At 42.0% G+C, this 12,548-nt stretch overlaps 1 protein-coding gene across 4 annotated transcripts in view; it reads right to left on the bottom strand.

Moving 5' to 3' along the window:
* The window catches only part of CABIN1 (calcineurin binding protein 1), a 180,798-nt gene that overhangs the window by 153,802 nt on the left and 14,448 nt on the right, over positions 1-12,548 (bottom strand). For all 4 annotated transcript variants that reach the window (XM_029619235.1, XM_029619238.1, XM_029619237.1 and 1 more), the window contains exons 5-9: positions 11,812-11,946; positions 9,818-9,998; positions 4,194-4,323; positions 3,131-3,280; positions 2,678-2,964 (exon numbers count right to left, since the gene is read on the bottom strand). In XM_029619235.1, the coding sequence (XP_029475095.1) occupies positions 2,678-2,964; positions 3,131-3,280; positions 4,194-4,323; positions 9,818-9,998; positions 11,812-11,946 (883 nt within the window). The remainder of the gene's footprint in view (positions 1-2,677; positions 2,965-3,130; positions 3,281-4,193; positions 4,324-9,817; positions 9,999-11,811; positions 11,947-12,548) is intronic.

The raw sequence follows: 12,548 nt of genomic DNA, 5'->3' as shown, positions 1-12,548 counted from the left end.
GAGCCGGCACGCACATGTACCAATGCTCTGTGGTGGGCAATACAAGACATACAAAAACGTGCACAAGATAGCACCATGGCCTAACACGTGGTGTGCCCACCGAACCTAAAGTAGGGCTTAGCCCACTGGGCGGGTGCTCAACGTGCTCAGAAGCCCACTTCCCCTTACTCCAATGGGATTGGGAACATCGCTGGTATGGCATGCTGAGCAAGATCAGAGAAAGTCGTACCAAAACTCCTCCGTTGTCTCTGAATTGGTGAGGGATCTTTTTTTTTTTTTTTTTTTTTTAAACTTATCTGGGCTCAGCACTTCCCGGCTGAGTACAGAGACAATGTCCAGCTGCGGGAGGGAGAGGGTTTTGGCCGTCACCGCCGCACTCTGCTTCCTCCACCCGCTGCCTTTCAGCTGCTTCAGCAGCAAAGTCCACGCCGGGAACTCGCTACCGGACCACGGCACACCTCTGAGGGATCTCGGAAATCACCTCAGGAATTCTCAACTGGGGGAGGGACCTTTAGGTATCACTGCAGGAGAGTGGAGCTCAATCTTTCTTCAATTTAAAAGCAGAATTTTTTCTTCTAAAGGTACAGTGATCCCCCAGGGAAAGCACATCCACATCTGCTAGGAGACAGAGATACTGAAGGGCTTAGGTCACTGCAGGGGTCTATCTAAAGTGACGTCAGCTTTGAAACCTGACTCAGTCTCCATCTGCTAGCAGGGGAGCATATAACCTGTTGGTCCCAAGTCCATCTGGCTACACGCTAGGAAAAAGAATTTTCTCAGATGTGTTTTAAATGTGCTACTTGCTAACTTCATGGAGGGCCCCCTAATCCTTCCTATTATCTGAAAGAGTAAATAACCAATTCAAATGTACCTGTTCTAGTCCTCTCATGATTTATAGACCTCTATCATATCTCTCCTCAGCCTACTCTTTTCTAAGCTGAAAAGCCCTAAACTCTTTAGTCTATTCTCATAGGGAAGCCGTTCCATCCCCTTTATCATTTTAGTCACCTTCTCTGTGCCTTCTCCAGTGCATCTGGATCCCATATAAACCTCTACTTTGACATCAGAACAATCTCTCCCCCCCCCCCATTGGTAAGCACCAGTTCCAGTATCATCCCCTCATGTGTGGATTTGATTACCAATTGATAAGTGTTCTCCCTGCAGACAATCCAGGATCTCCCTGCTTCGAGATGATACTGCATCCAGGATGCCCCAATCAACATCCAGCAGACTGAAATCACCTAGTAATAGCACTTCCCCTTTCAAAGAAATGTTGTGAATATTCTCCATTACATTTCTAGCCATGTCTTCTGTTTGCGATGGAGGTGTGTATATTACACCAGTATAAATAGATGTTCTATTCCCTCTTTCCAGCTTAACCAACAGTGCTTCCTCCTTACCTCGTAAACCCTGCAGGTCTGTTTTATATATATATGTGTGTGTGTGTGTGTGTGTGTGTGTGTATACACACAATTATACAGAACACTAATGAGAATGTTTATTGAAAAATATTTATTTATAATATCAGGAACAAAATTTAACATAAGCAATAATTATTATATAGTGGCAGGAAGGCTCAGATAAAACACACTTTTGAACTGGTTTGCAGTTTAAATATTTCTCCCGTTTTTGGGCTTCCAGTGATTTACTACACTTTTGTATAGAACTCATATCTGTTCTGCCTGATGTTACATACACCCCCTGAGGAATTTTTGTTCGGTGAAACATAAGGCCTTTGTCGGGGTTTCTATGTTTGGGGCTTTAACATTCAATGATTGCTTTCAGCTTCTATCAACATTTTAGTCCCTCTGAGGCTGTATACAAGTCTATTGGATTACAAAGGGCATTTCTATAGCAACATTCTTTGCAATACTACTTTGTATGATATTTTTGTATAATTTTATATTTATTCTTCTGTGTGTCACTATTTTGAATTCTTTAATTTTTTTTGTATATTTATTGCTAATGTTAAATTTAGTTCCTGATATGATAAATACATAATTTTTCAATAAACATTCTCATTAGTGTTCTGTATAATATATATAGTTTTTGGTATAATTTTTTGAACACTTTAATTTGTTTTGGTTGCCTGTGTTTCTGTATTTTCACTATAGATATATAGATAGATATACTTATATAGGTATATTACTGTACACATATTAGTGTAGGGTAGGAAGAAGGGGAGGAGGAGTGGCACTTCCTACCCTATTCCTTTCTAAATAAGTTGGAGCATGGTATAACTGTAACCCAGTCTTGGTTTTCCGTGTAGCAGGTCTCTGAGACAGCAATTACATTCAAATCAACTTCTTCCATGACCGCCTCTGCATCTGGGACTTTATTTCCCATAAGGAGATCATTAGTGTTCATAGCTTTCATTAAACCTGGACCACAGAAATGTGCTGCTAGGTCCTTCTCTCCAGAGGTGGCTGCATACTTGTAAGTATATAATTAAATAGCATTTTGGATGCTTGGAAGAGAGGTGCAACACAAACATTTTTAAAGACTATTCAAGGAGATCAGCTTTCTTTACATAGAAATAAAAGCAATAAAGACGGTGTAAGGTAGCAGGCCCACTATGAATTCAAGTCATCATCCTAGTACCACCGCTGTTCATTAACCTGCATCTGAAGTACTGAGGCAACCCCAACATGCAGTCCGAACACAGCCCCTTCCTCACCTAATGGGGTCACTGACTCCAGGAGGCTCTGGCTAGGAGTAGGCAGTGTGGGAGTCTCAGGGGTAAGAGCGATTGCCGGCTCTATCACTGCCACCACGGCGCTGCTGCTGCTGCTAGGATTAGCCTGAATGACACTGACAGGCGTGGAGGTGGGGGACACAATCAAGTGCTGGGCAGGATCTTGGTAGTCCGAGAGGTCAATCTTCTTGCCCAGACTGGGGCGAGGTGGCTCACAGGTAGTTAGGTGCTGATACATAGCCAACAGGCTCTCTCCTAGACATTTCCACCTGTATTAAGAAAAGAAAACTTACAATGTAATGTCACTTCTTCCACAGATCTAGGAACACCAGCCTCACAGCAGAGGGCATGCGTCCCACACTCACGAGAGCCCATGCAGTCACGCAGCCCACACTCAGCATCACAGGAGTAGAGCCCAGCCTAAAAGTCACATACGTGAAGAAGGGGACAGGTTGCACCAGTTTCAGATCTGGCTTTTTCTCTTGCACGGTCAGCGCTCGCCTCTTTCTACGTAGTTCCAGTGCTTCATCAACAATCGCCCTTGTCTCTGCAAGACTCACATTCACCTCATGAATTGATACATCACTGTAAGAGGAGGGAATGAAGAAACATCAAAATCATAAAAACAATGAACCAGAAACTCACAGGGGTTAGAGAAAGCGGCCTTCGGTGTGCTGCCCCAAAGATTCTCAAAGCCGTCGTCACTCTCTGCTCAGATGGGCACGGACATATAACCACCAAGATGGGCCTCAAACACTACAGTGCCTAGGAAGCAACACAGCCCGGGTCATTGACAAGCCCGAGCCTTATGCAGTGCAAGGCGCCACAGTCAGCAACATACAGGCATTCAAGTCTGCAATCCTGGCATTACTGCTGTCCTTAATATCTCTAGAAAACAAGCAAGTCAATGCTATCATTTGGTTTTATGCAATGTGTTTCCTTAGTCATTTTCTTTTTAACATTAGACTGTATTTAAAATCCATATAAGCAAAGATAGACACAAATATGAAGTGAGAAACACATACAGGTAAAAAGAAATAAAGGATCTTGGCAGCTCTATACTCCATTGGCCACTGTCAGGAAACTTGTTTTGTTTAATGGGATCTGTCCAGGATCATTAAAAGAACCTTTAAGTCATGCCAGAGATGTGCATATCTAAACCGACTTATCCTTTCTATTTGAAAGAAAGTTGCACCCTCTGCTTACTGCTTCCGAAGAATGCATCGCAAATGATACCAATTAACAGCACCTGCACTAGAAAAGTTACTGAGAAATCATTTTGTCTTTCCACTCCCAAGAGTTACAAATGACCTCACAGTCACTGGTTCCAAATGGTCCGTAACGGTTAGGACATCAGATTCCAGTCCAGCTGAGAAGACGGGCACAAACCAGAGAATCACCAGAAGAGGAGGGGCCGACGAGCTGTGCAAGGCAGAGGATGAATGGCGTGCACCCCAGGCATGCAAAATAACCCCTGGGAGCAGTTAGAGAGATTTACCAGTTCAGGAACATGCGGAAAGAGTCCTTCTGCAGGCAGGGCTGCTCCTCAAAAATCTTCTCCTTCAAAACAAGACCTTTGCTGTATCGGCAATCCTTCTCCAGGGCCTTGCAGATGAAATACAAACAGGCTGAGGGATGGCAAGAGAAAACAGAGCAAGAAAACAAAAACATGAGTGGTGGTCACTTCTGCTCAATCAGATATTCCGAGAATTACTTTCTATGTCAGGACAGAGCTGGCTAGAAGCTGCCACTTATCTTCCTAGTGATTATAATAGCTGGATTACAAGGCAGCCTGATGAAAGAAGCCCTGAAAACGTCTCAGAATCTCTCTCTACGTTAGCAACCAGTAAAAACCCTACTATTCGGCTGGATGCAGCAGCATTCAGAGAACCTAAGGAGAGGGGGTGAAACTCAAGTGAAAAAAGCACAGAGCGGCAGAGAGGAGAGGAGAGGAGAGCCAAGCTGCTCTGCTCCCGAGCTTTTCACTCCCCCACCAGATTCCTGGGCCTTGGGTACCTGAGCATTACCTGGCACAGTGGAGATAACAAGGCTTTTACTGAAAGATATCAGACTGACGGCACCCCTTACACTTCTGCATTGACAGCCCAAGAAACGCATCTTTCAAACGAAAATCTTGAAAAGTTAGCAAGGTTGGTGTGATCTGGGATATTTATTTTAATTTTATATACAGCCCAATTCATACAAGAACAGAAAGCATAATACACACAATAAAACGTTAAAATACAACATATATCACACATTTACTAACAGAAATACAAAAAGCATAGATCTGAATTACATTAAAATCAAATCCACTTTATTTTTTAAATGAATTACAACTTCTAACCTACATTATCCAGGATCTAAAATGTTAAAACACACATTTTACTAAGTTTATGAACATTCAGATAATCAGTTATTGCTCAGATGGGACCCATATAAGAAGATTTTTTTTTCATCTTATTAAATTTTATCTCCTCGTAGACTATCAAGTAGCCAGTTTTGGGGACAGTGCATGCAAGATTTTTAAAAACTATTTAAAAAAAAAATGGCAACTGCTGTAGACAGCAATGAAGAGGGGAACTAGCTGCAGCCTTCAGCCCCTGCAAGATGTGAGCAGTAGTTTTTGGATGAGTTGCAATCTATTTATTTTAAAATATTTCTAGTCCGCCCCTAACAAAACATTTGCGCTGGGTGGATAATCTCTCCCTTTATACTTTACTCCACCTGTATACAAGGTGTTCCAATAACCTAACCAACTAGGAATTTTCTCCAGAGAAACAAGGTCGCAAACCACAGACCTGTCCAAGCTGTAGAAAGCAAAATCATCTCTCTTTTGAAATTTGAGACTGAACGTTTAAATCCAATACTACACCCAAAATCCACACTTCTTGTTGTAAGGGAATTTTAATGCAACCAACGGTTTGAAAACCAAGGATCATTTTCTAATCCAGAGCGCTTCCGTTTTTAATGATGCTTAAGCTTATTGGGACTTTCGCCACAATGAGACTTCTCTCAGTCTCCGAACTTGACTGTGGCGGAAGGGACCCAATTCACAATATAACTGAAGAAAGGAACTGTAAGTCCAATTCCCCAGAGGTGAAACATAAATACTAAATAAAGGATCCCAAGGACCAGAAGGAGATGACCTCTACTTCACCCTTAATACATCCCTTGGGTGTAACGTTTCTTGATTCAAATCAAGAAAGAGCAATGCCATCAATTCCAATTGCCTTCAACAGACAAAACTGTGATCAAGGGTATCAAAAGCGACTGTCAGGATTATTGCATAGGACCTATCATACTCCCGTCTCTCTTTCTTGCAATCGTGGCGCGGGTGTGCTGTACACATGCACATATGTGGTGGTTCTGTCCATCGATACGCCAGTTCTGGTCCGATGTAGCGCAAGGACTCGCTGACATTCTTGATGCTCCACGGGGTGGTGGGATGGCTCTTTAGTGCACTCTAAGCATCATCCTCAGTGGCACAACTGCTGCTCTCTGCGAGATTCACAATTGCCACTTTTTGGAAACTCTGTCCTGGCGTAAGCAGATTCAAGATATTGCCGATATTAAGCGGAGCAGGTATGGGGATGCCCGAGGAGATTTTATGGTCTGCTTGCTTCAGCCGGTCTCTGCGGTTCTGCTCTCGCTTTCATCTTTGCTGCTTTTTGTCTTTTTCTCTTCTTTACTGTACATTGTATAATGTAACTATGCTTATTCCAGGAATGTCATAGGCCAGACTATATTGTATTATGTTGAAACTGTTTATTGGTTTTGCCAAAATATACTATACATAAAACATTTAAAAACTTTTTTTTTTAAAATTTAAAAAAGGCCGTCAGGCCCAAATGGCCCATAACCAAATCTACCCCTTTATGCAACTCCAGTCAAAGTTTGTCAGCTAGAGCTACCAAAGTCACCTCTGTACTGAAGTACTTCCGGAATCCGGATTCGAATAATCTTTTTTGGATGATAACCAACCATTTTTTCTAAATAAGGCACATTTGAAACTGGCCATTAATTAGCAATTTAAGAGGCATTTGCTCCTGGTTTCTCCATCAGAAGAAGGCTAATAGTTTCCTTCAAAGTTGTTGAAAGCTTTCCAGATTGCAGAGAGGCATTAACAATCAATTGCAAAGGTTTCAACGGCACATTTAAACTTTCCTTAATCAAAAAGGACGGGCAAGGATCAAGGCAGCAACAACTAGACTTAATTTGACAAAGCAGCTTGATGCTCTCGCTACTTGAAATAAAATCAAAAGAAGCCGCATTAAATGGTGCAGTATCAGTAACCAATAGATCTGCCTCAGAATGACTATTCTGCAACTCAGTCTTATTACTGTGCCAACTCTTCACAGCTTGGCATCTGGATTATTGGAATTTTTGGTTGTGTCTTGGACTTTTGTCTGCTCATTAACCCATGTAAACACCATCTTAGGTTGATTTTCTGCTTGACTAATTTGTTTATCACAGCTATGCTTACAGATGACTTTTCAAGGAGTTACACATGTAAACATAACATACTAAAACCTATGGACAATATCATATATTGTAGCAATTGTAGCAATTCAATATCATATATTGTAGAAATTGTAGCAATTGTAGCAATTTTCAAAAGCAATCTGATCTGATATTTCTCAATTCCCAAAGCCAAAAATAAGAGCAGCAACTATAAAAGCTGCCTTTTGTATTACAAAAAAACAAGAACGACCAGCAGGGAAAGATGGTATGTACTGTAGGGAGAGTTAATCAAACTGAGCTATCAATCTTGAATCTTTAGGCACCTAATGGGTCTCAAAGGAACCTTTTTTTCAAGGCACAGAAAGATAATTTTGTAATAGCAGCAATTGGTATGCAAATTATAGGATGTGATATGAACTGTGTGCCTGCTTAGAAAATCTACCTGTACACTCTCCACATGAGAAGGGAGGGAGAGGACAGGGTACGAGGGAGCCAGCTCCACCGCCTATCAACCCTTCCTGAACAACTAGGCAGAAGTGAAAGAAGGGCCACCCACTCCACCAGGGGGATAGCCCAAAACCGGACCAAACACCCTGGAAACAAAATTTTTTCAGACCAAAAAAAATACGACTACAGGTTAAACACTTCTACCATCTTCTGGAAACAGAGAATACTGGGGGACTGCAGGTGGCACAGTAGCTTAAGTATCAAGAGCACAGCGAGGAGGGGATTCCCCTGCCTCTCCCACCCACGCTGCTAGTAGGGAATTTAAAATGGCCGCCATTTCCATGCTGACGGGGAAAGTCTCAGTGCTAGACCCCCAAGGCTTGCTCTATCGGTGTGGTCATGCTGGACGCAGGCCACCGAATGCCATGCTGCTTTTGCCGCACACACACGCACTTTTCCTCCCTGTACCCACAGCACCACCAGCTCCTCAATGGCAAGGGAACAGTCATTCAGCAGCGAAGCTGCTGAGAAAAAACCCACTCCTGAGCTCCCCAAGCTGCTACGGTAGCTTCGCCCCCTGCTGAACAGATTCCTCTGACTAGCTCCTTATTCTTTTATTTATTTATTTTCTGAGAACAAATAAAGATTCATAGAAACCAATATTTTCCTTTGGTGCAGAGGTTCTAGTTCCAGGGGTGCAGGCTGCATGGCAGATCAGAAAAGAGCCAGAGCACTGGCTTTATCATCAGTCTCCTTTCGACAAACTTTAGCGACCCAGCCCAAGACAAACATTATGAAAGGGACACTTCCCTGCTCCATTGGCCTAAAGTGCAGATCTCCCAGCGGATTCCACCGCTGTCTCTTGGGGGATGAGGGATCTGGACCACCAGATGCCCACACCACAGACTGGACCAAGCTATCAGAAGGGTCACCAACTCCTGCTTGTCTACCTCAAACCAGGGGGGGGGGGGGGGGTGGCCCCACCAGGACCTCACAACCCCCTGGGAGGATCCATACATTTTGTATTTTAATCTTTTTTTTTCCTCTCTCTCCAGACTGCAGGTTTTACACCATCTACCATCTGCTGGAGACAGAGAAATACTGAGGGACTGCAGGTGGCACACTGCGTTATGTGCAGTGTCAGTGAAACTTTCTCTGTCTCCATCTGATGACAGGAAGGCAAACCCCAGGAGTCTGGCCTGATCTAGGTACATACAGGGAAATGGCTAGATTCCTTGCACATTATGAATCTTCTTCTCTCGAGATGCGTGTGGAAAGGACTTCCCAGCAAACCAGACCTGCGAAGCACCCAATATACTAAATTCAAGAAAATCAAGCTGAATGCATAGACTGAACTAAGCACCATCTCCAATGCTATACACTGCAAGGCTACATTCCTTATCATTATCTAGACAGTAAATAAGAATGATATATCAAAAAGAATCACATACAGCAACGTGAATAAGAATGGGCATCAGGGTATGCTGTAGAGAAAAGATCATAGTGTGCAGGATATAGAGTGCCTCAGATGGATCCTGAAGTTCCTTGGGGAAAGGAAAGCATTTGGGCAATGTCCACAATGTAAATATTCATAAGGTATTGCACAGTATGGATCCTGGCTACCTTTCCAATAGGATCACCCACTTTGTTCTATCTAGGCTTTTAAGATAGGAGGCCTAACTGTTTGTTCCAGGGGTCTGTGAGGTCAAGTCAAAAAAGATCCAAGCGAGTTTTTTCTGTAGCAGAATTCTCTCCTGCTTGATATTAGGTCCACTGATGACTTAGCAACATTTCATCTTAAGGCCTGTTGTCTTTCCTGTGCCTATGGATAAGTATAGCTACTAGGGAACTGGTCTGAATGAATTTTTTTTTGCTGGTGCTGAATAACTAATACATGATATTAGTCAGTCATGATTATGTTGTCGTATTTTTTGATGTGATTTTATTTTGTTTATAACCTTACTGTAAATTACACTAAGCTTTTTTGTTATACTGCAATGTATAAACCTAAGTAAAAATAAATACTGTAAATGCATCTATTACCACATTACAGAAGCCTGTAAGCCTAAAAAACAAACAAACCAAAAAAAACTCATTAATAAGTCCTTCCTTTGCAGGACATGTTCTGCTGCACTTTCTAGCACACAGCCATGAGGAGGCAGCAGCACAGAACACACACTCAAACAGACAGCCTGCCAGGACTTCACTCACTTGTGTAATCACTGAGCGTGTACAGGATCGTAATGAGGTTATCCAAACAAGGCCAGTGGTCTGCATTACATCTCAGCCCTTCCTCAAAAGCATGCCGTGCCAGGGGGATACGCACAAGCCGCACAGCCACACAGCCAATTTTGTACCACAGGTTGACATCAGTAGAATCCAACATGACTGCCTAAAAAGTACAAAAAAAGATTTACAATCACTAACCAAATGTGTGTGCATACATACGTACACAAAGAAAGGCTGAGGCTGTGTGGGTCAGAGAGGCTCTTCGCTTGAATTTTGTGAGAAATGAATATCACAACTCATGAAACATTATTTTGATTGGCTGGAGTATTCCTTAGAATATTGACCATATACTTATTTTATTTAGCCATTTTATATACTGTCATTCCAAATGAAGATCACAACAGTTTACATCATGACATAAATATTACAGGTAGCCAATTACATTCACTTGATGTGTTCCTGTGTCATACACTTTAGCAATAGACATGGACATTAACTAAGACAGTCGGGGGAGGGGAGATGTGCAGGGACAGAATAGCAGGGACGAGGTAGCAATTTTTAGCAAAAGGTGCGGAGGGAATATAAAGGGGGGGTTGAGAGAAGAAGTTTCAGATACATTTATTTGTGCTGGGTTGGAAAGGAAGTGGTAATGAGTTTAACAGGGAGGTTCATCATAAGATTGTTCGTATAGGAGCAAGTGAATCAACAGAATCAAAGCTTGAATACATTTATTTTATTTATTTAGATTTATATTCCGCTTTTCGCACTTTTTTCAGCGCTTCAAAGTGATTAAGAGAAGGATGCTTTAGTCTACATTCTCAGCAGCATAAGCATCTGTTGCTTACTTTAAAAGTTCACAGTAACCTTTATTCAACATGGAGTGAAGACCCCTGAAGAAGCCACCAGTTGGGGCTTTTTCTATTCAGGAGAGATTGCCAATATAGTTGTCTAAACGTTTGATGAAATTTGTTAATCTGTAGCCAACACACATGTGATGTTACTGTTAAAACGTTTAATCTGATAGAGTATTTTCAAATTGTCATATGGTAAGAAATGTAAGCCATGTGTAAAGAATAGTGCGATACCGGAATATGTTTCTAAGCCGTCACATCTACTGAGAGCTAGAAATAGTCTTTTTTAGTGGTTGAAGGAACGGTATGTAGGATTTTTGAGAGAGATATGGGTTTGTGGGAACGGGGATTATATATTTTTAAATGTTTGCTATAGTTTAGAAACAGGAGAAAAATAGTAGCTTTTTTTTTTTTTTATTAATGTACAATACATTTTTTTGAAATTGATATATTTAGTACCTGAGTGCATTTATTTTTAGAATACTTGCTGAAGAAAACTTTTTGAAACATTTGTTTGGAAATGTAGTGTTTGGGGGTGATAGAGTACTGGTTTGGTATAGTTTAGACATCTTAATGGCCTCTTTGTAGTTACTGCAGACAAAAGCATGCATGTAGGCTGATCATATGACTGCGCATATATCAGGACAGTTTTGATTAATTCTGCATTTTGCTTCTTAATTCATTCAGGGGTTTATAGTATAGAACCAGAAAATGTGAAGGCACAATGAAAGAAGACTAGCTAAACCTCTTTGCTTAACAGTGTCACGTGTTTAATTCAAATACACTCACAAAAGGCCATAAGGTTACTGTAAATCTTAACCTGACAGCAAATGTGATTTCAGTATTGTGAGACATATCAGACTTTGCTGAAGCACCAACACAAGGCAGAGACTGCAGGAAGGCAGCGGTGCTGCCGTCCTAAAGCGACATCATCACACTCATGGTTATGAGAAGCTTTACAACAGTTCCACTGATGTGCAGTATTGTACTGTGAAATACACGAGTCCAGAGAGACTTTTCTTTCAACTGATCCTGAGCATCTGAAAAGCAAAGTGGCAGGACCACTGTTAAATCCACAGCGCGTGACGGGAGAAGGCCAGAAGCAACACTTCACAAGTACTCTACCTCCAGGTAGAACTCCATAGCAGTCTCCAGGTCGTCCCGCTGGGCTGCCAACTGTGCCAGGTTTTTGTAAGTAGAATATTTTAGCATTAGGCCAGGATGTTTCAGTCCCTCCTTCTCATCACTGGATGGTACAGCCTGCAAATGAAAACCCAAAAGGAGCAAATCAAGAAGGGAGAGACCACCCTTAAACCTCCTGGAAAGTTTCATCATTAAGACCAAGGGAACGCTGAGCCAACAGAGCCAATTTGGATCTCTAGGAAGAGGGCAGCAGATGCCAAAGAATAGATCCATTTTTGTTTCCTACTCCCAGGGTAAGCACTGGCTTTCCCCAAGTCTACTCCACTATTAACTGTTTATGGAGTTTTCTTCCAGGAACTTGCCCAAAACCTTTTTAAATTCAGCTATGCTAGATGTCTTAACCACATCCACCGCAACAAATTCCACAGCTTAATTTTGCACTGAGTGAAACAATGCTCTCTAATTTGTTTTAAACAGGCTACAAGTTAGTTTCACGGAGTGTCACCTACTTGTACCTAAAACGGTGGAAAGAGGACAGTGCTTAAGTGCCACCTCTATTATAGCCTGGGCTCCTAATTTACTGTGGTACTAGGTCTACTCGTTTTGCAGTATCTTCCCCATTTCCACTGAAACCTGAGCACAACACCAGTTCTAGACAGAGAAAAAGGAACAAACTACAATGCTGTAAAGACGTAACTGTCCCATAAACTCTTAGCTCT

This window comes from Rhinatrema bivittatum, chromosome 11 (assembly GCF_901001135.1).
Source record: "Rhinatrema bivittatum chromosome 11, aRhiBiv1.1, whole genome shotgun sequence".
In the NCBI taxonomy this organism is placed as follows: domain Eukaryota; kingdom Metazoa; phylum Chordata; class Amphibia; order Gymnophiona; family Rhinatrematidae; genus Rhinatrema; species Rhinatrema bivittatum.
Note: the sequence above shows the minus strand (reverse complement) of the source record. Positions and strands in the feature narration are given on the sequence as shown.